The sequence below is a fragment of the Sarcophilus harrisii genome, chromosome X (assembly GCF_902635505.1).
Source record: "Sarcophilus harrisii chromosome X, mSarHar1.11, whole genome shotgun sequence".
NCBI classification, from domain to species: domain Eukaryota; kingdom Metazoa; phylum Chordata; class Mammalia; order Dasyuromorphia; family Dasyuridae; genus Sarcophilus; species Sarcophilus harrisii.
In genome coordinates this window covers 80873523-80901129 of record NC_045432.1, presented here as the reverse complement: position 1 = coordinate 80901129, position 27607 = coordinate 80873523, and the positions used below count along the sequence as shown (strand labels likewise).

Sequence of the window (27607 nt, the reverse complement as noted above, 5' to 3'; positions counted from 1 at the left end):
CGAAGGCAATGCACTGAGTCAGGAGTGGAGGCAGGATTTGAATCCAGGTCATCTGCCTCCCAGACGAGGCGTTTTCCTTGTCATGAACCCTGTGAGCAGGGACCAGAGACAAGAACAGGGTTGGAAATCTGGAGTTTGAGGTCGGTAGAGTACAAAATAAGAGTTAAAGGGACTAAAGGAGAAAGTTTGCATCCCCAAGGGCTATGTAAGAAAAGGACTGCCAGGGTCCCTGTGGGAGGCCTGTCTACCCCAGAGATCTACCAAAGGCCAGGCAGAGCCAGCTCCTAACCTGAACCCCCTCCTATCTCAAAGTAGTAGGGCCAGCCAGCCCAGTTGGACCCCGGAGTGGCCTCAGGGCTGCTTGGGGGACACAGTGGGATGGAAAGGAAGAGAAGCAAAGAGCTCACCACTCCATGGGAGGTGAAACCCAAGTCAGATCGGCCAGTGCTCATCAAGCAACCCAAGGGGCCAAGAGCTGAGCTGCTAAAAGTGTCTCATTGGGCCAGAAACATGTTTAGGAAGTAGGGGAACAGGGGGAGGGGCAGAACGTGACCTTAGGCAAACCAAAACCTCACTGCCTCTCAGATTGCTCCTTTGTCAAAGGAGGTTGATAACACCTACCTACCTCACAGGATTGTTGTGAGGAACCATTGGGATTACAGATGTAAAGCACTTTTCGAATCTTAAAGCACTATATAAACACAAGCTCCTGCTATCATTGTTCCTCTCCAGTCATCTCTTAATCAGTACTTCCCTACTCTTCTCCACCCCTCGTCTGCCCCCTGCCTGCATCACTAGCAGTTACAGATCACCCGATGGACATGCCCGAGGGAACTTGGGAGGTCGAGTGGGCTCCCCACACGGAGGTCGGACGAGGCCCTGGAGGGTGTGTTGTGGTCGAGGGTTCCGGGTTACTTGTTTAGGTCCAGGTGAGTCTTCATGGCTTCTGAAGTATCCTTCAACTTTAACATTCCGCAAAAGCAAAAAGAAGGAACCACCTTTCAATGGAGCAGAGGGGCTTGTGAGGGCAGAACCCCTGGATGGTCAGTGGAGAAAGCCATGAGGCAGCCAGCTCTTCAACAAGCCAAGGGACAAGAGGAACCAGAGGGTGGACAGTTGGATCAACAAACTGGATCCCTAATCGTGGCACTGGTAAGACATGGGTGATATGAGGCCAGAATCTTGAGCACGAGGGGAACTGGATGGCAAGGTGACCAGTTAGCTAGCTTTCTGCTTAATAGGAGCAACTTGGAGAAGAGATAGAAACCATACCCTCTCAGGAAAGTGATGGATGGAGGACGCAGGGGGAGCCTCATCTTAGAGATTTTCCTCTCCAGCTTCTCAGAAATTGGGATTACAAGATTCCCTTGACCTCTGAACCAGCTTTTGAGAATAAAGAAGGGACCAGGTGGTATTGCAAATGGCTCTGGGACCCAGTTGCCCAAGACGTTGGGCAACTCATAGCCCAGTCTGGTACACAGGTATTCCCCAGGGAAGTAGTGATTCAAAGATCCCAGGGAAAGCCCTCCCCCCAGGAAAAGCTACACTCTTCTTGCCTCCCCCTCCCCCCACCCCTGCCCCAGCCGTACTGGTCCACCATAGAGAGGTTTCCCCTGCCACTTAAGGCCTTTCCCTCCTGTCAAGAAAAACAGTTCTAAAGCTAGAATATAAGGCTTCCTAGTGGAAATTTGGCAGAAACAGGCATTGAAATTAGAGTTTTGTATTCAGCCGGTGACGCCAAGAAGATGGACGTGCTCCTTGCAGGCAGGGACCGGCTTGTCCTTGTCTCTGTATCCCCAGCACCTAGCAGAGTGTCTGGAATCCAGCCAGAGTTTGAGAAATGATTGTTGAATGAACAAAGGATAACATAAAGAGGTGGGGAGAGGGCTGAGGCCTTTGAGAGGGCCATGAAGGTTGACAGAGGCAGTTTTTCCACAGGTGCCTGGATAGGCTGGTACTAGAGATGTATAGGAACCAGAGAGGTCCCGGCTTGCTTTTGTGGCATTTAAGGTGGCAGGTTACCCATTATTCAAGTCTGGGCTCTCCCTCGGTGTCAGTCTTTAGACCTTCTGCCCCTTAGGCCACCTCAGCTGATTGGTGAGGAAAACGGGTCATCGGAAGCCAGAGGAACTCCCAGGAAGTTGGCGTTGCTGGCCTACTAATGATAGAGACCTTAGGAGGGACAAGCAAGGGGTCTGAAGACAATAAGCTGCCCGTGGCCACTCTGGCCTTTACCAACTAGAGACCCCAGAGGTACAGAAGGGCAGAAACGGCAGCTCCTCCATCAAAAGATGAATCCCAGTGAAGAGAACTCTAGGCTGAGCAGAGAAGTTTCTCCCTGGAAGGAGAAAGTAGGGAAGTGGGCAGAATGAAGCCTACAAGGTCTTGGTGGCCACTTCCATCTGCACAGGAGGGCAGGAACCATGATCACATGTGCCGGCGTAGCTACCCTCGAGCAATCCATGTGGGCCATGACTGCTGAAGGTCTGGCTGGCTGCCTGGCTGGGAGATAAAGCCATTGGGCTTGACTCTATGAACCCCGAGTTCAAACTCTCTCCAGTTCTTTCCACGGTGATTTAAGCATGTGCGTGTGGATTCTCCCAGAATCCAATAGACACCTCCCCACATTTCTTCCTGCCAAATGCTCCCTCCAGGCAGGGAAGCCTGACTCGCAGACCCCCAAATGCTTGCGATGGAAGCAGAGGGCTGGATTCATTCTAAAGAATCTCAAAATTGCCCAGGTTTCACAAGCCCAAAAGATGCTGTCAAACAGCAGCTCTGACGCCTTGATGGGGATGGAGGGAGACAAGCCGTGTGCAAAGGGAGCTATCCTCCCCATCCCTGAGCCTTTGTAATGCTGGACTTCCTCCTCACCTCTACCTTGTAGTCTCAAGTTTCCCTCAAGGTCCAGGTAACCCTACGCTAACCCCACCCCCTGATCCTCTCCCTCCCCACCTTCCTTACTCCTCCTCCGATTTGCATTCTCTCTTCAGTGATTTAGCTGTTGGCCTGTGATAGTCTCCTAACTATTGAAATCCTTAAGATTAGGGATGGCTTGATTTTTGTCTTTGACTCGGTGTCCCCAGGGCCTGCGATAATAGTCACTTATCAGATACTATTTGAATAAATGAATAGATGAATGGATGGATACAGGTGGGTGGATGAATGGATAGGCGGATAGGCGGGTAGATCAGTGGAGGGATGGAGGGATGGATGGATGAAGGGGATCCCCTTTGGGAATGTGACTCCAGTGCCCTCACTGAGGCCATTGGTGCTGCTCCCAATGCACTAGCCAGTTATTGGAGGATCCAAAGGGATCCCTTAGGTTAACCATTCCAGGTAAGGGGAAAATATAAAAGCAGCTGGCTGTAAATGTCCTTCCCTTGGTCCAAGTGTCTTGGGATGTCATTTGCCAGTGCTAGAACTTGCCAGTTGACCAGAAAAGAGGGTCAAGGCTTTGTGCCTTTCAACCTCTTAAGCTAGCAAGGAGGCACTGGACTGTAGGAGGCTGGCTGGGTTAGGGCTCCTACTGCAGTTTACTTGGCCATCTGGCTAGCATTGACTTGACCACTATCCCAAGGGGCAATCAGAGAAGTAGAGGCTGAAAGCATTGGGGATTTCTGCTGCAGTTGAGAGACCAAGAGGCTCCCTTTCTAGTGAAGTGAATGGTGTGGCTCTTGCAGTGCTGTGAGGCTAGAAATGCAAGATATATCAACCTCCTCCCATCCCTGCACCCCGCCCCCGTTACCACCTGTAGAGTTGTGGAAAGTTTGGTGAATAGGACTGGCAAGAAAGGATGGCACACCAGGGACTAGGACGCTAAATTTCTAGATCTGCGGTTTCTGAGATGGCGCTCGGCTTGCCACAGATTCTTCCCATTTGAATCGCTGCTGGTGAGGTTCCCCGGAGGTCCCTTCTTTCTTTGTAGGCGCTCCCAGAGGGGTGTTTTCCAAGGCTCCGGGATCTCGGAGTGGACGAAGGGCACGTTTGTGCCAAAGGCAGGCCGAAGCCACGAAATGTGCCCACCTCTGGGGGGGGGGTGGGAAGAGAGAGGTGGGAGGGGGAGAAAGAGAGCCTGGGGTGAGTCAAATGGTCTCAGCTCTTAAGTAGCGGGAAGGCAGCCTTGCCAATCATACCTTCTGAGTCCCAGCAAAGAGCTTTTAGGGGAGAACAGACCAAGTCTTCAACTGGCAAGTGAGGGCACGTGCAAACTCGGAATTCTCGTGCAACTCGACTGTTCCAACTCTACTTGTCATTACAGGTTTGTAGAGATCAAATGGGGATTGTGGGAAAGTATCGGACGGACAGTCATGTGGGAGAATTGGTCCCTTTCTTTGGCTTCAGAAGGCAGAACTCAGAGTCAAGGGAAGAGCTGCATCGGGCACATTTCAGCTCAGAATAGGGGCAATCTTCTGGGAGTCTAGAGCAGACAAGGCCATGTCAAACCCTTAAGCCTAAAGCCAAAAAGCCCATATCAGCTCCTCGAAACCTAGTGCCCAAGACGCCCATTTCAGCTCCTAAAACCTCAAGCTGAGAAATTCATTTCAGCTCCTGAAACCCAGAGCAGAGCTGCCCGTGTCAGCTCCTAGAGTCAAAAAGTCCATTTCAGCTCCTTAAACCTACAGCTGAGAAGGCCGTGTCAGCTCCCGAAGCCTAGAGCAGAGAGCTGCATTTCTAATCTTGAAAGCTAGAGCCAAGAATCCCATTTCTCTGGACAGAGAAACCTATTCATCCTTTTAAACCTAGAGCAGAGAAGCCCCTTAACCTTAGAGCTCAGAAGCCCATTTGAGCCCCATAAACCGAGACCAAAAGCCCATTTCAGCTCCTGAAACCTAGAGCCCCAAAGCCTATTTCAAGTCCTTAAACCTCAAGCAGCATTGCCTGTTTCAGATCCTTAAACACAGAACAGAGACACATTGATTTCAGCTCCTGAAACCTGGAACGCCAAAGCCAATTCAGCCTTTTCAATCTAGTGCAGAGAAGCCCATTTAGGCTCCTGAAACCTAGAACCGAGAAGCCCATGTCAGTTCCTGAAAGCTAGAACAGAAATGCGCATTTTACTTTCTAAAGCCTGGTGCCAAGAATATTTTATTTTAGCTCCTTAAACCTTGGACAGAGATGCTGATTTAGCCCTTGAAACCTAGAGCAGAGAAGCTCATTTCAGACCCTTAAACCTAAAGCAGAGAAGTCCATTTCAGATTGTTAAACTTAGAGCCAAGAAGCCCATTTTAGCTCCTGAAATTTAGAGCCAAGAAGCCCATTTCAGCTCCTGAAAACTCAAGTTCAGAAGCCCATTTCAGGTCCTTAAATCTTGAACAGCAAGGCCTAGTCGGCCTTCTAACCCACTTTCAATACTTAAAACTAGATTCAAGAAGCCCATTTCAGGTCCTGAAACCTAAAGAAGAAATGCCGATTTCAACTCCATAAAACCTGAGCAGAGGTACCCATTTCATCTCCTGAAATCGAGAGAAGAGAGGTCCATTTCAGCTCCTGAAAACTAGCCGAGAAGCTCATTTTCAGGACCATGAAAGGAGAGCAGAGAAACCCATTTTAGATCTTTGAACCTAGAGTCAAGAAGCCCATTTCAATTCCTGAAACCTAGAGGAGAGAAGCCCATTTCAGCTCCTGAAGAGGAGAGCAGAGAAGCTTGTTTAGCACAAATATACAGAGAGCAGAGAAATTTCTATCAGCCCCTTAAACCTAGAGAGGCCCATTTCAGGTCCTTAAACCTAGAGAACAGATGCCTATTTGAAATCCATAAAACAAAAGCAGAGATGCCCATTTCGACTCCTGAAACCTAGAGCAGAGAGGTCCATTTCAGACCCTTAAACCTAGAACAGTGACACCCATTTCAGCTCCTGAAGCCTAGAACGGAAAAGCCTAGTTCACCTCCTTAAACCTACAGCCCCAAAGCACGTATCAGCTCTTGAAGCCTCCAGCACAGAAGCCCATTTTAGCTCTTGAAACCTAGAGCAGAGAAGCCCACTTCAGGTCCTTCGATATCAAACAGCAACACTTCTTCAGTCTTTTAAATCTAAAACACAGAAGCCCACTTCAGCCACTTAAAACTAATCAAGAAGTTCATTGCAGCTCTTGAAACCCAGAGTAGAGACGCCAATTCAGCTCCTTAGAAAAAAAACAGAGACGCTGATTTCCATTCCTACAGCCTGAAGAGGGATGCCGTTTCAGTCTTTTAAACCTAGAACACAGAAGCCCACTCCAGCTACGTAAAACTAGAATTCAGAAGCCTATTGTGGCTCCTGAATGACATGCCCAATTAAGCTCCTGGCATGGAGAGCAGAGAAGTTCATTTCAGCTGCTTAAATGTAGAGGAGAGACACTGACTTCGGTTCCTGAAACTTTAAAGAGACGCTGGTTTGATCTTTTAAACCTAGAACAGAGAAGCCCATTCAGCCCCCTAAGTCTAGAGTAGAGAAACCCATTTCCCCTCTTGGAATGGAGAGCAGAGAAGCTCATTTGAGCTTATAACGCCTTGAAGAAAGATGCCCATTTGAGATCTTTCAACAAAGAGCAGAGACACGAATTTCAACTTCTGAAACCTTAAAGAGATGCTGGTTCAATCTTTTAAACGTAGAACAGAGAAGCCCATTCAGCCCCCTAAGTCTAGAGTAGAGAAACCCATTTCACTTCTTGGAATGGAGAGCAGAGAAGCTCGTTTCTACTCCTGAAACCTTAAAGAGACTGGTTCAGTCTTTTAAACCTAGAACTGAGAAGCCCATTCAGCCCCCTAAGTCCAGAGTAGAGAAACCCATTTCACTTCTTGGAACAGAGAGCAGAGAAGCTCATTTTTATTCCTGAAACCTAGAGCACAGAGACCCAGTTGAGATCTTTAAACATAAGAGTAGAAACACTAATTTCAACTCCTGGAACTTTGAACAGATTCAGTCTTTTAAACCTTAGAACAGAGAAGTCTAGAACAGCCCTTCAATCTAGAGCAAAGAGACCCATTTCAGCTCCTTCAGTCTAGAACATCGAGACCCATTTCAGTTCTTGAAGCCTAGAGCAGAGAAGCCCATTGTAGCTCCTTAAACATACAGCAGAGAGGCCGATTTCAATTCCTGAATCCAACAGAGATGCCGATTCAACGCTTGAAAACTAGAGCAGAGAAGCCCAATCAACCCCATAAACCTAGAACAGAGAGATCCAGTCAGCCGCATAAACCTAGTGCAGAGATACCCATTTCTAATCCTTCAAAATAGAGCAGAGATGCCAATTTCAACTCATGAACTCTTGAACAGAGATCCCGATTCAGTCGTGGAAACCCGCAAGAGAGAAGCCCGTTTCAGCTCCTGGAATATACAGCAAAGAATCCCATTTTAGGTTCTCAAACCTAAAATGGGATTCTAGGTCCTTAAATACAGTAGAAACACCAATTTCATCTCCTGAAACCTTGAACAGAGATACGATTGTCTTTTAAACCTAGAGCAGAGAAGCCTATATCGGGTCCCTTAAACCCAGAGCAGAGGCTCATTTCAATTCCTTAAACCTAGAACAATGATGCCCATTTCAGCTCTTCAAGTCTAGAGGAGGAGCTCCTAGAATGGAGAGCACAAGAGCCCATTTCTAGTCCTGAAGCCTAGGGTGGAGAAGCCCATTCCATATCCTTAAACATAGAGCAGAGATGCTGATTTTAACTCCTGAAATCTTGAACAGAGAGGTCAATTCAGCCTCTTAAATACAGAGCAGAAAAGCCCGGTTCGGCTCCTGAAACCTCAAGCACAGAACCCCATTTTACTTCCTGAAACCTAGACTGGAGAAATCCATTTCAGGTCCTTAAATGTCAAACGGTGATGCCTATTCAGCCTTTTGAACCTAGAGTAGAGAAGCCTACTTCAGCTGCTTAAAACTGGAGTCAAGAAGTCCATTTTAGTTCCTACAACTGGGAGTAGAAAGGCTCATTTCAGCTCCTTAAATGTAGAACAGAGAAGCCAAAATGGAGCCAAAATGCCTATTTCCACTCCCAAAACCTTGAACAGAGATGCTAATTCAGCCTTTTAAACCTAGAGCAGAAAAATCCCATTTGGCCACACAAACCTAGAGTAGAGAAGCCCATTTTGGCTTCTGGAACAGAGAAGCCTCTTTCTACCCCTGAATCCTCGAACAGGAGCACCCATTTTATCTATAGAAATCTAGAGTGGAGAAGCCCATTTTGGCCCCTTAAACCTAGACCAGAGAAGCCCTCTTCAGCTACTTCAACTAGAGCCCCAAAGCCCATCTCATATCCTTAAACCTAGAGCCAAGCAGTCCATTTCAAGTACTAAAACCTAGACCAGAGAAGTTGATATCAACTCCTCCGAAGCAGACAGAGAATTCCCTTTCAGATATTAAGGTTAGAACCAAGAAGCTCATTTCTGCTCGCAAAAGCTAGAGCAGAGATGCCCGTTTCACCTCCTGAAGCCTAGTGCTGAGGAGATGTTAGCTCCTTCTAACATCTATTAAATAGATGTTAGCTCCTCAAATAGACACCAGTTGAACCCCTTAAACCTAAAGCAGAAATGCCCATTGCAGCTCTTGAATCTTAGAGCAAAAAAAAATTTCAGTTATGTAAATCAAACTGAGACTCCTACTCAGCCTTTTAAACATGGAGTAGAGAAGCCCATTTCAGATTGTTAAATCTAGAGCCGAGAAGCCCATCTCAGTCCCTTAAACCTAGAGCCGAGAAGCCCATCTCAGTCCCTTAAACCTAGAGCCGAGAAGTCTATTTCAGTCCCTTAAATCTAGAGCAGGGAAGCCCATTTCAGCTCCGGAAACCTACAGCAAAGATGCTGATTTCAGCCCCTTAAACTTAGAGCAGAGATGTGGGAAATCTAGAGCATAAATACCCATTTCAGTTCCTGAAACCCAGAGTCAAAGAAGTCCATCTTGGCCCCTTAAACCCAGAGCCGAGAGGTCCATCTCAGATCATTAAACCTCAAACCAAGGAATCTCATCTACAATCCTTGAGCAGTGACCATCTTTCTGCTCAAAGCCCTCTAAGGACACGAACAATCTCCATTTTGATACTGCTCAAACAATTACTAGGGTTTTCCTTCTACTGAGCAAATATCCACCTCCCTGTAGGGCCAAGACAAAGAAGCCTCATCTTATTTTTCCCATGAGGAATGGAATCATCCTTCCCGTAAGTCTTCTCATCCTTTGATCCTTCTGATCCTTAGATGGCCTGGTAGCCAGTCCCCTCTGACCACAGATGTGCTCCAGTTTGCCAGTCTTCTTCCTGGGCTCCCAGACCAGATCACCATCTGGCCAGGACAGGGGAACAGGGAAATGACCACCCCTCTCCCTTGGGGCACTACTCTTCTGTCATTGTAGCCTACTATGAATACCTTGTCATATACTGTTTGTAGCTCACTTCTATCTCCCTAATTCTTTTCAACTTCCTCCTCTATTCTCTTTGGCCCCACGTTGGGTGCCAAAATGTGGTATTCTCTTCTTTAAAATATAATGGTTCTCTGGGGGAGAGCAGGTTTCTCGGGGAGGTTTTCTGGAGGCAGCCTCAGTTTCAGTTACAAGTACTAATCACTCCAAACGCAGCCAGGTGATAAATGTTCAAACGTTTATTTTCTCCTTCCTTGGGCTCGGATAGCTTTCTTAGAGGCCTCAGCTTTCCTTGGTTCCAAGAGCTCTTGTTGCTAGTCTTTTGCCTCCAGCTCAACTCCAAATGTTTCCAGCCAGCACCAAGGTGAAAGTTGGAATGAATCTGTCTTGCCTCCAAGAGAGGGCTTCTGGCTCTCAATCTCCCAGAGTGCTCCTGTGAATTCACAAAGTTACAAAGTTAACTCTGTGAATCTCCCATACTTGTGAACTCCAATGAGTACTTAAATACTTTAGTGAGTTAGAGAATTTGCTAAGTACCATGCTAAATTAGGCAACTGATTTATCACTTTGTAAGGATTTGCTCTAAGGTGTGAACCAATAAGTATTGTATCAATTCCATTGAGTTAACATTAGGATTCTAACACTCTCCTACACCATGTTTTTGATTTCAAAGGGTTTTGTCCCTTTAACTCACGTGTAGGACTTTATACTCATGCTTACTCATGTTCCGCTAGCTCTTTCAAGCTCCTCATCATTACAACCTGTCAAGGTTTACAGACTTTGTTTTGTATATACATATATACACCATCTTGGCGTCATCCAAATCACTGATTAAAAGGCCAATTAGTGTCCCTGAATAGGGGGCCCAGAACATGGTCAGCTGATTCCCCCCAGCCTGAGATCTGACCTGCTGGCATTCAGAGACACCCCTTGGGGGTCATCATCCAGGCCCCATATCTTCATCTGATTCCCAAGGATCCCTCAATGATCTCAATATGTCCCATGATACCACGGGAGTCTTTCTTGGCCACTTTGCCGAACTCTAGATATTACTGTTCTCACTCCATTGTCCAGGTCTACTTGACTAGCGATGCTTTTCACAAATGAAAACAAGATTGAGTCGTATGATTTATTCCACGTGACCACCAGCCATCCTGTGGACTTGGATCCCCTGAGGGGGATATAGGGAAGTCTTAATTGGTCAAAGTAAGGTGAAAGGGTGATACAGAGGTAGAAAGTCCCCTGAACCAAGAGACAAGTACCAAATTCTTGGAACCAGTGGCCATAACTCCAGATTTATACCTCAAAGGAGATTCCCGGGATCCTTGCTCTAAATAGCCTCTTACTCAGAAAGGAACCAGGGGAGATTCCTTATGTTCCCGAGGGTCAAGAAACCTTGGCCCAGTCACTAGTCTACCTCTTGAGAGGTTCTGTCTTGCCTGGCTCAGCTCACGGCAAGGTTTAAGGTGATCATCAAAATCTCTGCCTAGGTTTGAGAGAGGTTAAAGAGAGGGAATAAAATATCCCGGAGCTCCCCCATTCAGGATTTTAATACTAATTCTTCTATTCGAGCCCAAGCTGGGAACTGGCCAGCAGGAATACCCAACCCCGGTCTCGGCCCTGGACGAGTTTCATCTTCCCTCTGGAACAGAGCAATCCTTCACTCTGTACAATCAAACATACCACCAAGCATTTATTAAACCCCTACTATGCAGACACCGTGCCAGGAACTGGGATGGAGATGGAAGCGAAGCCGTCCTTCCCTGTGGGGAGCTTACGTTTTACCGGGGTGAAACATTGACAAAGTGAAGCAAGTGTCACGTGTGTCCTGCACATACCGAGTAGTTTGGGGTGGGAAGGGCACTAAGACTGGGGGCAGGGCATGCCATGGCTGTCTCCTAGAGGAAGCGGCACTTCAACTGGGCCTTGAATGAAATTAGGGATTCGTTTGGAGTAGGAAGGACTTGTCCAAGCTTACTGAGGTGAGAAATGGAATATTGGGAGTGGAAAACAGCCATCAGGATCATTTGGCTGGAACGTGTGAGAGGAAATGATGTGTGGTGGGTGAGAGCCAGATTGTGAAGGAATACTGGATGGAGGACTTTGTGTTTTCTTTTACTGCTCATTCTAAGGAGCTCCTGAAGCTTCCCGGGCAAGGGGGTGACTTGCCTTAAAAGGGGGATTTGGGCAGTTTGGGGGAAGATGGATGGAGAAGGGAGAGAATCGAAATCGAGTCCAATCAGAGGTTGTTTCAATAAGCCAGGCCGGGGCTAATAATGGCCAAGGCTGTTGGGGCAAAGGTGCACTGTGGGAATGAATCCGATTGTAATGGTGCTCAGGCCTGAGCTTGGATCATCGGGAGAGAAAGGTTATTTAGTGATTTCTAAGAGCTCAGCGCTGACACTTTGATCTCTTCTGAGCCTTTGATGTGGCACTCAGCAGTGCCTGGCCAACCTCTACCACTTCCTCATATCCTTGCTTCCCAGGCCCCTCTTGATGTCCTCATTTCACCGAGGAGGGACATGGACCTGTTGCTTTCTCGGTTAGCCAGGCTGCCTCTACCCATCTTGAGTCTGTCCGGCTCCCGCCTTCTGGGCTAAGGCCGAGTACATTAGCAGAGAAGGGGAGGGCCCGACCCCGAGGCAGGGCACTGGGCTCCCCAGGTCTGTAGCTACCGAGGCCAGGCTCAAGTTTATGACTTCCTAGCTGAGGAGCCTCACACTGGCTATTATTTCTTTGTCATTTAATTATCTATCATCTGGCTGCTTTCGCCAGTAGTGTTTATACCTAGCCCATCACGTCGGCCGTGACTGACTTTGATCCCGACTGCCCTCCCCCGTAATGGAGATCAAATGGAGAAAAGAGTGTGTGTGTGTGTGTGTGTGTGTGTGTGTGTGTGGTGTCATCTGTGTGCATGTGTAGCACGTGTGTGTGGTGTATGCATATATATTGTGTCACACGTGTCTGTATACTCTGTGCATGTGTGTGCTGTGTGTGTAATAAGTGTGTGGTGTGTGCTGTGTTTCACCGCAAATGAGGTGTGTGTGCGTGTGTGTTGTGTGTATGGCTATTTATCGTTGCCTTGCATGTGTGTGTGCAAGTTGGTGAACACGTATGTGTGGTATGTGTGCATGTTTGTGGATTGTGTTGCACTGTGTATGTATTGTGAGGACGCGTGTGTGTATGGGGGGCAGCTGTCCTTAGTGCTGACTTTGGCCCCCGGGGCTGAGGTTCTCTTGGACTCTCAGGAGGCCCAACCAATGAGCCCCTGGATGGCGGGTTCCTCTTAATCCTGGCTCACAAGACAAATTGAATAGATCCCAAATGCATCTGGGCTGCCACCCCCTCCCCAGCCCACCTAGTGGCAAGGAGCGGGCCTTGAAGTCGATCCCCAAATCCCCTTCTTTGGAGTTCATTTGTTCAGCAAGTGTCGATTCAGTTCTGGGGGGTGTGGTGGAATTCAACCTCAAACAAGACATTGTCCCTGCCCTCAGAGAGCTTATCATTTGGTAGGGAGATAGGACGGTCAGAGGAAGTGTGATACACAATATTACGAAAACACATTGAAAAGATACAGACAAAATTATTCTGTGAGGTCAAGGTGGGAAGTTCGTTATCACCAGCCTCCCAGTGAGGTCAAGGTGGAAGGGTCATTATCATAGCCTTCCAGAGAGGTTAAGGAGGAGAGGTCATTATCACATCCTCCCAGAGAAGGGGGGGGTGGCATTTGAAGCAGAGTAGCACAGAGTAGATAACAGGAGACACAGGCGTGGCGAGGGGCCTGGGATGCAAGGCCCAGGACTTTTGTTGTGAAGCAGGAAAGAGCTGTTGAAGATTCTGAGTAGTAAGCTAACATCGAAATCTATGGCCCGCGATCCTTCTGTCTCTGACTTGTGCCCTCCCCGTCCTGGCAGAGGGCCTGCCCTGCACGTCCTGCTCCGGGGAATATGGCTTTCACCGAGCCTCCACCACAGCGTTTGCCATTGGGCACGTGCCTAGCCCTCTCCAGCAGGGGCATGTTTGCACCGGAGGCTCCCACTTCTGGCCTTTGGGGCCTCCGCTTGTGGGGCTGAGGGCTCCCACTCATACTGTCCGCTGCTGCCTCCAGCTCATGTCTGCCGGGAAGTTAGGGCTCCTCAGAAGCACAGTTGGGAGGGCACAGGTGGGCTGCGGACCGCTGCCCCTGGAGACGTGGCCGTTCTCATCACACTTGCGTTTTTGCCGGACTGTGTCGAGACCCGTGATGCTTCCAGAGATAATCCCCCCTCTGTGAGTCCCCAGCTCAGCCGGCCCAACTCCGGTGAGAGGGGCCGTTATCTCCTAGCTGCACAGTGCCGGGTCTTCCGCTGTCGTCCACCCTGACCCGGACGCCATCCTCATTTCTTACCCCGGGACAGGGGCCGCATCTTTCCTCCAGGGAAGTTTCCCAGCTTTTTAGAGGAAAGATGGAACAGGGAAGAACGCTGAGGGATGGGGAAAGTGGGAGGAGAAACACTGAGAGGGGAGGGCAGGAGTCTCTTGTGCTGCTGCGGGGCAACTACAAGGAGGGGCTCCTCAGAGAGCCGCAGGATCTAGAGGTGGCTCTGGGGCTTCTGGGTACAGCTTGGAGGGGCCTGGAGGCTGCCGTGTTCTGGCTGTTTGAGCACATCAGGCAATGTGGAAGGAGACATCCATTTTATCAAATTCTAGAATTCAAAGTCACCTTAGAAATGATCAGATACCATCAAGACCGGCTGTGGGGGAAAGGGGGGCAGAGGAGGAAAGCCAGGAATTGCTTTGAATAGAGTTCAGAGTGTAAGCAAGACGAAGGGGGAGGGATAACCTGTTGCAGAACATGGAAGGGGAACATGGGATGTCAAGAACAGAGATCAGTTAGTAGGCCATTTGGCTTGGGGACCCAGGGGATGTCATCAGCCTGAAAAGGTGCACTGTGGGTAGGCAAGCTGGAGGGCCTTTCTATGACCTGCTGTCGTGGCTTTTGGCGCGGGGCAACAAGAGGGTCCAACCGGCCCTTTTAGGAACACCGCATTTCCCAGCTATGCAGAGGATGAACTGAAGAAGGATGGGAGGCAGGGCCGTGTAAGCATATTGCTCAGTTGGGCCGTCACCGCCCATGCAATTAATGATACTGATCAGAAGTCTGAGGTCTTCAGATTACCAGGAGAGTGATTGTGCCCATTTTTCAGATGAGAAAACAGAGGGCCTGCAGTGAGAAAGGAGTTGGGCTCCAGGAAGTAGGCGGCAAACCAACAGGAAACCACAAGCTCCTTGACTGGCTAGGACTCGAGTCCTTCCCAGGAGTGCTGCTCCTCAATAACCTCCTGCCACAGCTGTGAACGGCTCTTTCCAAAAGTTCTACCTGTGGATCTGGCGGCTATCAAGGCCATGTTCCAAGGCAGAGTGGGCGCCAGGCTTGGTGGAGAATAAGCGTATTAAATCCTGGGCCGTAAAGGGGAGTACACATAGGAATGGGACGGGTTCAGGCAGACTGCGGGTATGGCACCTAGAGCCCGGAAACATGGCGGCCACGTTAGGAGTAGTGGCAGGGACTGGCGGCGGAGGAGCTCGGATGTGTCCATGGGAGGTGCGCAGGCAGGGGGTGGAGACGGGAAGCCAGATCGTAGAGGATCACTTGCAGAAACTGGGGGTGTTTTGCTTGCACTAAGAGCACAAAATACGTAAGAAGAGAGAACCCTGTGCTTGGCGTTCAGAGGCCCTGCCCCCTGCCCCCTTCCCAGTCTTCTAACACCTTGCTCCCCTCACGGGCTCTTCAGTCCAATGATACTGGCCTCCTGTCTGTTCCACAAACAGGATCTTCCATCTCCTGACCCCAGACACTTTCTCCAGCTGTCCCCCATGTCTGGATGGTGCTCCCTCCTCATCTCCACTCCTTGATTTCTCTGGCAGCCTTTAAGTCCCAATTAAAATCTCATTTTCTCCATGAAGCCTTTCCCAGCCCCACTAAATTCTAGTGCTTTCCCTCCTTTATTTAACGCCCATTTCTCCCGTCTGGCGCTTGTTCATACATATTTCTTTGCTTATGATCTATTTATTTTAGGCCATGAGCTCCTTGAGAATAGGAACCGTCTTTTGCCTCCACGTGCGCTCCCGGCACTGAGCACAGTGTCTGGCACATAGTAGGCACTTAATGTCGATGGGCTAACTAACCAAAAAGGAGAATCTTGCGGGTGATCCCTGCCTTCACATTTGTGAAGGACAGTCGTGTGGAAGAGAAATTCGTGTTGCCGCAGGGGGCGGAACCAGGAGCCATGAAGGAACTCCAGAGAAGGGCAGGGTTTCCCAAAGTGGAACGGGCCTCCTTTAGAGGTCTTTATTCATTATGTGCCAAGGATTGGAGCAGATACAATCAGAGCGGCCCCTGCCCTCAAGGAGCTTCTTGGGAGGAACAACCCCAATAAGTGCACGGGGATACTTTGGGCGGGAGGGAGAGACAGCCCTCAGGGGACCCTTGGCCGGTGGCGAGGGTCGGAGATGAGGAGGGAGCACTTTCTGGGCATGGGGGCCACCTCGGGCTTCCCCATCGCTGGAGGTCTTCGGGAAGAAGCCGGATGACCGCTTGTCAGGTATGTCACAGGAGGGTCAGGTTGGATTTAATGGTGTCCGCTCTAAGCTCGGGGGAGAGGTCCCCTTTGACCAAGTCCAGCTGGGAAGAAGTTTGGGGTGAGGGCAGAAGGAAGGGATCCTCCTGCCGTCTCCGATCGGCTCAGAAGAACATAGGGACCGAGGTGGAATGGCACAGCAGGGAGGAGTGGGGGTAGGGCCAGATCGCCTTCTCAGCTTTCTTTTGGGGCTAATTGATGTTTCTTCCAGTTACTCCCGGCTTTCCCACTTCCTGGTTCCCATAGCAACAGGGCTGTAGGAGCCAGGGCCTAGGCTGGACTGGAGAAGGAGCTCTGCAGAAAATGGACAGCTAAGAGCAGAACACCCCCCCCCCACACACGCAATTACTACCACCACTGTACCCACACGGGAGTCAGGGCTCACCTCCGAGAGGGGAGGGCCAGAGAACGTCTTTCTCTCTTCCTCCTCCACCTGGGCGATGATGGCTTCTGGGACACCAAAAAGAGGCTTAGCTTCCCTACCTCCTCCTCAGAGCACCTTCCCTTAGCCATGGGCCTTCGTAATCACCCAAACTCTTATGCCAAGAGGTCAGAAGTCACCAACCAGCCAAAGAGAGCTGGGTTCCCAGGTCCATCGCTTACAGCTATGGGACTTTGGGCAAGTCCCTTCCTCTCTTGGAGCCTCAGTTTCCCCCCTCTGTAAAATGAGGGAGCTGGACTAGACCATGTCGAAGTTTTACCATGACATCTCTCATTAGCGAATTTCAGGAGAGCAGGCTGGCTGACCTCGGCCTTCCCACCCCGGGCCCACCCGTAGCATCTTCCCCAATCTGGCCTCCACTTCCCCTTCCACTGCCGACTCACGCTGAAAGATTCCCCTGTGGTTGCCTAGAGCCCGCAGCACACTGTGTATTAGGGAGCAAAAGACCCTCAGACGGTCTACACCCAATGGAAACAAGTCCTGGCAACTGGGACTTTCCTTGGGATGGTTGAGTCTTCTTATAGGATCACAGACTTCAGGCTAAAAGGAACCTCGAAGGCCATCTTGTTCAGCCCACTCATTTTCCAGGTAAAGAAACTGAGGCCGATGGGGAAAGGGCTAGCCCAAGTTGACTCAGGCAGCAAGCAGCAGAACCCAGATGGAAACCCCAAGCCCTTGGATGCCCAAATCTGGTACTCTACACTAGACCACTTTCTTTCCTCCTGGGGGGCGGGGCATTCCAGTAAAGACTCAGCCCTCGTCTCACAGCTGCAGGAGGGGAAGGCTTCCAGCTGTGCCGGTGGCAGGGACGGCAGTGGCGATGGGGGCAGTGGACATGGGAGCACCAGTGGCGGCGGCAAGCTGGGGAATTGGAGCCGGCCCAAAGGCAGCCTGCTTCTTCCAGTCCCCTCATTAGCTCCTTGCCTGTTCCTGCTTCTCCACCCACAGACCTGGTGTCCTCCCCAGGCAATCTGCTCTCCCAGTCAGTTGCCATGGAGACCAAGGATGGGGGGGGGGGTTGTGAAGATTTGGCAAGACAGGAGGGAGGGTCGACTAATTAAGGAGAAAGGCTATATATCCTTCTGCAGGCCGCCACTAATCCCCCCACCCCCTCCCCTTGCCCATTAGCAGATGAACAAACTTATTAGGCTTCCCTGCAGCTGCCGGGGAGGGAGGGGGAACTGAGCCCCTGGCTCGGTCTGAGCTCCCGGAGGCTCCAGGTGGGGGCCCAAGCCCCAGGACCTGGCTGACCTTGGGCGGCAGGCGGGAGCACACGATCTCAGAGTGGGGAGGGCATCCAGAGGGGCCCTACCTGAGCAGGAATCACCCCTGGACATCCTCCACAAGTGGGCATGCGCCCCGTGCTTGGAGGTCTCCAGTAGCCAAGTGCTCGCCACCTCCATTTGGAACGGTTCTGATTGTGAGGAAGTTATTCCCATAATGCCTTTGCATCTGTCTCCCAGCAAACCCCCTTCCCTCCATTGCTCCTGGTCCAGGGAGGTAACGGGGGGCCCAAGGAAGGACCGACATGGTCAAAGGATTCTGCCGAGCCCAAGTTCTGGCTTAGGTTACAGGGAACGATGCTCCAACCTCCCAGTGTGGGGAGAGAAAAAGGACATCTCCAGGTTGGTAGGTTCCCCTCTGGAAAATTTCAGGAGGAACATGGGCAGGGGCCAGAACTTTGGCTGCCACTAGCACGACTCCACATTGAAGAGCTCCCAGAGCTAGGGGGATGTTGGCCAAGGAGAGGTAGTTCTGCCTTAGGGAAGGAGGAGCCAGCGGAATCAGCCTAACCTTTTTGTTTTTCCTGAGGCAATAGGGGTTAAGTGACTTGCCCAGAGTCACACAGCTGGGAAGGGTTAAGTGTCGGAAGTCAAATTTGAACTCAGGTCCTCCTGACTTCAGGGCCAGTGTTCTATCCACTGTGCCACCCAGCTGCCCCGCCAGGGTAACCTAATTCCACTCTGCAACAGCTCCTCAGTTTAGAAAGACTTGGAGCCAACTCTCCAACCTCCAAGTCATCTCTTTTCCAGGCTAACCATTCCCAGTTCATTTAACCTTGGAAAGGGGAAACAGCCTGGCCTTTATCTACTTTGCCCTAGACTCCCCTTCATAAAATAGACCAGGGCCCACCGGAAACAAACCGTGGGTGGAAGACAAAGCAAGGAGCACGGGAGCTTCAGGGCTGATACTTCGGCTCCGTATGAGTTCTTGATCAGTCACTTATTGGCTAAAACCAAGAATATGGCCCAAAGCCGTCTGCCAAGGCAGCAACCCCGAGTATTCCCAATCACCTGGAAGAGGATGTGAAATAACGATTTCCGTCCACAAATAGGAGGCTTGAAGCTCGCCTGGATGGGTTTTAGTTATGCCTTGGGATATTAGCACAGAGTCATCTTGATTAGTGAGCCCTGGAAAATGCAGCTTCTCGCTTCGAATCAACCCTTCCAATCAATAGGTCACAAGGTTGGGGCTAGAAAGGCTCTAACTGTAAAGCTAATTCCAAGCCAAAGTTTCACAAATCGGGAAACATCCGTTCCCACGGACCTCGTGAAAATCCGGCCTCTTTGTAAAAGTTTGTGTGCTCTCAAAAACTCACTTGAAGAGACTGTTATTTCTTCTTTATCTCAATGTCTACTTTGCCTCGTGTTCGATAATGTCCATAATATACTAGTGCAATGGGATGTGTATATATAATTGCTGAAGGAAAAAAAGGAGAGAGACAGAGACAGAGAGAGACAGAGACAGAGAGAAAGAGAGAGAGAGACAGAGAGACAGAGAAAGAGACACACACACAGACAGAGAGAGACAGAGACACAGAGAGAGACAGACAGAGAGAGAGAGAGAGGTATCCAAACTTATTTTAATGGAACACAGTAGAGCTCCCCCAAAACCAGAGGTCACTGCCTTAGGACCCACGAAAACCGAATCCCCGTGGATTCTCCATTTGCCCAGACCGAGGTTAACTGTCAAGTCGATACCAAAGCCTCCATTGCAAGATGGACTAGAAGCTCAGACTATCCCCCCCCCCCATTCCCCCTTCCCAGGAAATGCCAAGGAAAGAGAAAAGTAGGTAGAGTGAAAATTTGCAGTTCAGTTGATCACAAACTTCTCTTGGCTGCAATCCCCCTACCACACCCCCACCAGCCTAAATCTAGAGGGGGCGCTGTGGCTCCCACTGCTGTTATGCTAGCTTCCAATGGGTATTCAGCTCCCTCTAGAAGCTGGCACCTAAAGGGAGCTAAGTCTCTTCTTCCCTCTGTCTTTCTGCCGAGATGGATTACCCCAGTCTGTATCCCAACAAGCTCTCTTGGCAATGGGCAAGAGGTAGGAGGGGCTGGATCCTGCAGCCCGGTGAGGTGCCGGGACACCTTGGCCTCCTAGAATGGGGGAAATGATAGTCCAACTGTGCTCCCCCCAGATGAGCTTCCTTCTGGATTGTTTGTCTTGTATCTCGAGCCCCTGACCCAGGGCAGATAATTGTTGATTAGAAGACTTAATGAAAGAGCTAAAAGAAGAAATGAGAGTGCAATTAAAATTTTGAAGGAAAAACTGGAAGGGAAATAGATGATTTGGAATGAACAGTAGCTGGAAAACTTGAATAAAGGCATGGATACCTTGAAAAGAAGAACAATGAAGGAAGAGAACGGCAAGGAATTGGAGCCAAAGCAAAAGAGGGCAAAGCTGTCAGAGACAGAAAGAACGGCCCTGGAAAAGCAGGTGTCCAGAGATCTTGGAAAGTTCCTGGTCTGGGAAGAGCTCCGCAGAGCGGGCGAGTGCTGGAGACCAAGCCGCTGGACTCTGCCCAAGGGACAGGGAATGTTTAACCGGGGAAAAGAGCAGACTTGGGGGAGGGGGAGAAGACACGATGTCTTTCTTCAGTTACACAAAACGTCCAATTTTGAGAGCTGGTTATGGCGGCAAAGTTCTCCCAGCAGCCTTGAGAGGCAGGGAGTGCAAGCACCCCCATTGGTTAGAGCATTTCAGGTGTTTGGAGGACCGATCTTCCTTCTGCTTGGTCCTGGAGGCCGGAACCAGGAGCAGATGGGGGAAAGGGGCAGAGACCCATTCATTCCTAGCCTAACTTTCTGAGCAATTCCAAAGTGGAACAGAATGCTTTGGGAAAGGGTGAGTTCTCCAACACTGGAGACACTTGGGGAGAAATTGGATGACGATAATATGAAGCAGCTACGTGGTACCATGGATAGAGCTCTGGGCCTGGAGTTAGAGATGAGTTCAAATCCAGCCTCAGACATTGGCTAACTGTGTGACCTTGGGCAAGTCAGGTAACCTCTGTCTGCATCCCAACTATAAAACGAGGCTAATGATATCACCTGCCTCCCAGGATTGTTGTGAGGATCAAAGGAGATATCAGTAAAGCGCTCAGTACAGTTCCTGGCACATAGTAGGTGCTATAGAAATGCTAGGTATTACTGCAGTGAGTGGGTATGTGAATGAGGTGCTTGTATGTGCTAGAAATGGAATGGGGGCTCTCATCCTAGGCCCTCACAGTGTAACCCCCCACCCCTGGCTTCCTGGCTTCCTGAACTTATTTTGACGCCAATGAGCAAAAGTCCACAGGAGGGCGCTCTTTGCCCTTCTATCCCTGCCCCCCCAGGAATGGGATTGCTTTCGGTTTCAACCCCTTCCCTAGTTAAGAGGTCCTAGGCCAAATGGCACAAAGGAACCGCCGATGGGGAGTGGGGCGCAGGGGAGGTGGGGAGGGCCCAAGCAGTGAGGTAGATGGTTTTTTCCTCCAGAGTCCCACGCCTTCCCGCTGTGATCCTTCCTCTTTTAAGAACAGCCGGCATCCATGGAGGGCCTAAGGTCCTCACACCATCAGAGCTGGCTTTCTAGTCCAACCATGGCCCAAAGGGAATCCCTGCTAGGATGGATTGAGGAGTGGGCACCGCTTGTCTGCAAAGGCCTCTGGGAGGAAGCTGCCACTGGTAGGAGGAGGTTGGTCCCAACACCAAGCTGGAAGCTGTATCTTTGCAACTGGCATCTGGTTCCCTCAGTTCAGCAAGTTTCCGTCCTCTTCCACGGGCCGACCCTTGAAGTACCTGAAGCCAACGATCTCATCCTTTCTCTGGCACTACCTCCCCTTCTCTTCTCCAAGCTAAACGCATCGGGACGTTATCGACCGTCCTCCTGTGGCCTTGTCTTAAGGCCCTTCACCATTCTGGTCACATCCCTGTCAATTTTCTCAGCTCGCCAACGTCCTTTCTCAGGTGCCTGCCAAGAACTGACTACAATACCCCAGATGTGCCCAGACCACGAGTTATGACCACACTAGTTCTGGACACCAGGCCTCTGTTCAAGCTATCGATTTCTTGGCTGCCAGATTCATTGTGTGGCCCACTAAGATCCCCAGATCTTCCTAGCCATGCTCCATTTTTCTTGATCTTTTACCTGAAGGCAGCCAGATGGTACAGTAGACAGAGTGCTGCCTCAGGAAGGCCTGAGTTCATATTTGGCCTTCACCATTTTACTAGCTGTGTGACGTGGGTAACTCAAGCTCTTTTTTTTTTTTTTTTTTCCTTTCTTTTTCTTTTTCTTTCTTTTTTTTTTTTTTTTTTTGACTCAAACTCTTTTTGTCTCAGTTTGGGAATAATAAGAGCACCTCCCTTGAAGGACTATTGTGAAGATCAAGTGAGCTATTAGTCAAAAATGCTTGGCACAGGGCCTGTCACAAAGCAGGTGCTAAATAAACATGTTTCCTTCCCTCCTGCTCATGGAGGGGATTTTCTGACCCCAAGTTAACAGTACTTTTGTCCCCTAAACCACAAAGCACCGTCCATCCAAACTCATTAAAGCTCTTTGGGGGCACCGCAGATAGTATTAGAGTATTCCTTTCTATGTTATCATTCCCATTTTACAGATATGGAAAAAGATGCTTTGAAAGTTCAGCTCTTTAGCCATCATAATACAAGTGACGGCCGAGGCAGATCTCTCTTGCCTCCCGGTATTGTGGACTTCCTTTGCCATAGCAGGCCAGGCCGGAGCACAATGGGGCCTTCCCATTGCTCGGCTCTGTCAATTCCCGGAGTATTTTCCCATGTGGGCCGCAGGTTGACTGGCTTTGGCTCATAGCGTCGTGGTAGGTCATAGAATGCTACTGAGCCTCCACTTCAGGCCTCCGTTTTCTCCCTTTTCACTTGGTCCTCAGCCTTCAACTTCATCATTCAAATGAAACTGCTCCGTAAAGGCACCAATGGGTTGGTCATGGCTGATCCGGTGGCCTTTTCTCGGTCCCCACACTTGATCCCTCAGTGGCCTTGGACACTGTGGACTGCTCTGTCCTCGCTGGCTTACCTGCTTCTCCTCCTCCCTCTCTGGTTGCTCCTTCTTAGTCTCTTTTGTTTCCAGCAAAAAAGTCACACACACACACGCACACACACCACCACTAATGTGGACATAAAGCCTAAATCTTTGTCCTGATTGGTGCCAGAAGGGGGAGGGGGGCATCCACCTCCACACAGCTAAGTATACTCCTTGGGCTCCCTTGGTAAACCCTGAAGATTCTCCCTTTTCTCTCTTTTAACCACGTGGCTAGCACTGAGCTCCTCAAGGTGAGGCCCTGGGATCTGAGCCCTTGCTTCCTGGGTAGTTGGGGAGTCCTGCTTCCTTCTCCAGTTCCTTTCGCTTTCCTTTCCCCATCCTGAGCTCTCTTCTCCCTTGTTCTCCAAGGGGCTCTGGGCTTGCTTCTCTGGCCCGGGGAGGTTCGCAATGGCCCGGCTCGGGAAGCCGCGCCAGCCTTTTGGTCTGTGCCACTGGCGATCCGTTTCCCCGATGCATCCTCCCCGGCCTCTTGACACACGCCAGCTCGAGTCTACCCGACAAAACCTACTGCCTACTGTGCGCCATGTACTGGCTGAGACCCCGGGGTTACAAAGACAAGTAAAGGAAATAAGGGCTGTCCCCAAGGAAGCGTCACCGTCCTGGGAAACTGTCATTTCCGGGGCAATAGGGTGTGGCTGCTGGGTTCCTGGTAAGGCTCCCGCAGGGGTGGGACTAGGATTGCAGGTGCCCACTCTGCCACAATTAGCTGGGTGACCTTGGGCAAGTTATTGTACAGTTGAGGAAAGCAGTCGTCATTGGGAGCGGGTCTTTTCTTAGATTGGAGATTTGGAGCTGGAAGGGACTTAGATTCAACCTCCATGTTACAGAGAAGGTAACTGAGGCCGAGAGGTAAAGTCGCTTGCCCAAGGTCACCGAGCTTGTCCTTCCAGCTCTGACATTCTAAGGTCCTTCTCAGTCCTAACATGTCTGCCTCTACCACGCATTATCTTCTGAATGAGGGCCCAGAAGGACCCGGGCTGCAGCACATCGGTCCCCGTCCCTCCCCTCCCCCTAATTGTGAAAGCCATTTCCCAGACCCCTTATTCAAACCCCGGTAAATGGGAGGCTGGGGAGGGCGCCTCTGTCCGGGGCGGGACAGGCTCGGGCCGGGGAGGGATGGCCCCTGAGGGCGCTACTGTCTCCTCTCTCCCCAGGCTGTCTACAAGGCCTGGCTCTGCTCTGAGTACTTCAGTGTGACCCAACAGAACTGCCATCCCCGGGTGCCATGCAAGCAATACTGCCTGGAGGTGCAGACCAAATGCCCCTTTATGCTCCCCGACAATGATGAGCTGATCTATGGAGGGCTCCCCGGCTTCATCTGTCCAGGTCAGGGGGGAGGGGCGCGGAGGGCACCAGGTAGCCGGGAGGGGAGAGCAGAGGGCACGCGGAGTGCCGGCGGGAGGTGGGGACCGAGGCTACTTGGGGTTGGGGGGAGAAAAACTGGGCAAAGGCAGGGAAAGTCTCGGAACGGGAGCAGGGCCGGGACCCGACCAAGGGACTCACTGGGTGGCTGCGTCCTCTCCCCCCCCACCCCGTGCTCCCACCCCGTGCTCCCGCCCCATCCCCACCTTACACTAGGGGGCAAAGGGAGAGCTAAGGGCAGAGGACAGGGCTCGTGGGCTTCGGGAAACGCTTCCCAGCCGCCCGCTTGTCTGTTGGCAGGGGTGACGGAGAGCCTGCAGGGCCCAGAGGAGGCCGAGTGCTGTGAGGTGGACTTGAAGCCCTGTGCCTCTCTGGGGGCCAGCAAGGGCTCCTCCTGGGGGGGTCAAATGTTCCCCGACTCCTCCCAGCACCAGCAGCTGCCCCTCTCCCACCACCATCTGCTGGCTCCCTCAGCATACAGGCCTTCCTCGCCACTGCTGCCTGTCTCGGGGGGCTCCTGCCTCAGCCCCAGCAGGATCCGCCTCTGCGTCCTCGTGCTCATGCTGCTGCACACCGTGGCCACCTTCTCCAGCAGCCAGAGGGCGGGCGACCTGGGCCTAGAGGTGCTGCCCGCCCTGGAAGAAGCCGTATCCGGAGAAGAATGACCTCCACGGAGGGAGGGAGGGAGAAGACACCTGCCCGGGGCCCTCCTCCCAGGGGAGGCAGGGGGACGCCCAGCCCCCTTAGCCTGCCCCGAGCCCAGTGGGAGGGGGCTCTGCCAGGAGGAGGCGGCAGGGAGCAGCAGCCAGCGCCCTCCCCGGAGCCTAAGCCAAAAAGAGGGGAACAGAGCTGGCTGCTCCCCAAGCCTCCCCCCAGGGCCTGCAGCCAGCCCTTCCCCTACTGGGTTTCTGTTCCCAGGAAACCCTTTTTTCCCCCGCATCGCCAACCCCCCGGCCCGCACTCCCCGGAGTTCGCTGGCAACGCCTGGCGCCCTCCTTCCAGAATGAGGACTCCAACAGCTCCTCTAGCTCAACTGCACCCTGCTGCCCGAGCTGAAGAGGGACAAGGGGCGAAGTTCCCGTAGGAGCCAGTCCGGGAGAGGAGGGAGGTAGAGAAGGGGCAGCAGGAACAGGGCCATGACGGATACAGGGTTGGGGGAGGAGACCCTTTGACGTGGGGAAGAGGCTAGGAGCGGTTGGGATTCATGGTGCCTGGGAGGCTGGCCTGCCCTCATGTGGGGGGGTCTCTGTCCCCCTCCCAGCAGCATTGAAACCAGCACCAGCTCAAACCCGAGATACTGGGGGGGAGGTTATATGGCTGTAAGGCAACAGCTGCCCGAACCCCTTCCCCCCGGTCTCTCTCCTCTTCCCCAGAGAACTCCAAGACTTAGCCGGGCATTTCCCACCCAGCTGCCCGGGGAGGGCAGCCCCGGGGCCACACAGGCTAGCCCTCTTGAGCTCCATCCCAATCTTCAGGGGAGGGGGGGCCTGGCACTACCACTGACACCTAAGAGCTGCCCGGGGGGGCCTCCCACCTGACCTACCAAAGACCAGATTCAATAGGGCTTTGTGCCAACTGCCAACTCAAGGGGCACATGAGGGCCAGCGGAACGTGGCCAGGAGAGCAGTAGCGAAGGAGGAAGGAGGCCCAGGAGGCTGGGCTAGAGAGCGGGGTGACTCCAGCTGCCTTCAGAGCAGGGGGTCAGTTCCCAGTCAGTGAAGCCTCTCTCACCCAGGACCCCTCAGAGCTGATACTGGGAGCCATTGGTTGGGGGCCTGGGGATTGCAGAAGGATTATGGGTAAGGGGGCCTATGAACTAAAGTGTAGAGTGGATAGGAGTGAAGGAAGTCTGGAACTGGATTCAGCTAATTCAGGCTGAGGGAGGCTTGGGTGTTCAAGGGTGACCTGGGAAGCCCAGCGTTGGAGCCCCAACAGACTCCTGGTGAAGCCCCGCCTGGGTCCTTGCTCTAGGTCCTTCATTTCTCATCAACAGTGCTGCCCCTCCCCCATGCCCAACAGGCTCCGACATCCTGTAGCTCAGCCCTGGGCTCGCTCGGCCCTGGGCTCGCTCGGCCCTGGGCTCGGTCAGCCCTGGGCTCGGTCAGCCCTGGGCTCGGTCAGCCCTGGGCACTCTCCACCACCGGGCTCTCAGAGATGCTTTTCTCAAAGAACCGAGAGAGAGAATGGAGTGGGGCTCTGGGACACAGGAGGCCCTCCCAAGTGCCCTCTGCAGGCAGACCCCAGGGCAATAGGCTTGTGGAAACCAACAGCACCTCCTCCCCCACCCCAAGTGCCCAGGAGATGCCCAGCTCAGACTAGCCTAGGTCCTTGTCCATTGTGGGGTGGGGGTGGCCAGGAGGCACCAAAGTCAACCTCGATGTCACCCTTCGTACTTGCCCCCCTCCTTTGTGAGCTGCCCTTCCTCCCCCCTGTCCCCAGCTTATTCCCTCCAACCCAAGCTGGCCAGACTCCAACGCCATTTTCTACACTGTGCTTCATGAGTAGGACTTTTTTGCACTAGTCCCTGTGATATTCATTTTCTGAGCCAGTTAAGAAGAGCTACCCCCGCCCGCTGCCTGCCCGCTGCCCTCCGCCCTCTGCCCTCTGCCCTCCTGCTAAAAATTCAGTTGTCTCCTCACTCTTATATCGTGACTCTGTGTTCAGTCCGTGTGTGTATGTGTGTGCGTGTGTGTGTGTACCTGTGTACTGTTGTTTCTGTTGTGTGGGGGTGAGGGGTGGGGGGTGGGGGGTGGGAACAGAAGCTCCTCAGCTCCCTGTTAACCCCATAAAAAAATAAAATCCTCAAACTTGACGATAACTTCCTGGCTTTGGCTCTCTGTGCCCTGACGTTCCGGGGTTCTTGGGGAATGGGGAGGATTCCGGGCGGATGCCCCGGAGACGGCCGAGGGAGGCCCTTTCTGCCCCCAGAGTCTTCGGGAAGGGGGCCCTAAGGACCGGTTCGGGGAGGCACGGGCCGGGGTGGGAGGGAAGAAAGCCAGAGCTCGAGCCGGAGGCAGAGCAGGTCGTTGCATTTGGCCGGAGAAGATCTGCCTTCCCAAGATGCTTCTCTCCTCCAAGCCTCAAACTCCTACTGTCACACTGGGGATTGGATTAGCCCGTCAGCTCTCTGGTCCCGACTGCCCTGCGGAACCTGCTTGCCAAGGCACCGGCCTTTCTCTCTTACCTTCTCTGATTCTCTGTTTCCTTGTCTGTCACTTGAGGAGGTCACCAGCGCTGATCTCCTCTGATCCCACAGTTTCCCCTTCTCTCCTTCCTCCACCCCAATGCCATGGAGCTCTCTTCCCTGTTCCTCGATGGGTTCAAGGAACCCCGAGCTTGGGGCTTCTCTAGGCTGCCCCCAGATGTGCCCAATAAATGTTTCTTGTTTGATTGTCGCATTATTTTATTCAGGCTGGCTCATAAGCACTGGGAAATGTAAGGTTGAAGCTCAGGAAAGAACTTGGGGCTGGACAAACAGACCTGAGGATCCTTCTGAGCTAATCAG

General features: G+C 51.8%; 1 protein-coding gene across 1 annotated transcript in view; it reads left to right on the top strand.

Moving 5' to 3' along the window:
* FAM155B (family with sequence similarity 155 member B) overlaps positions 1-26826 on the top strand; it is a 38875-nt gene extending 12049 nt beyond the window's left edge. Inside the window, exons 2-3 of the mRNA XM_031944552.1 lie at positions 23895-24066; positions 24403-26826. Coding sequence (XP_031800412.1) covers positions 23895-24066; positions 24403-24767 — 537 coding nt within the window. The 3' untranslated portion in view covers positions 24768-26826. The remainder of the gene's footprint in view (positions 1-23894; positions 24067-24402) is intronic.
* Positions 26827-27607: the final 781 nt, after the last annotated feature.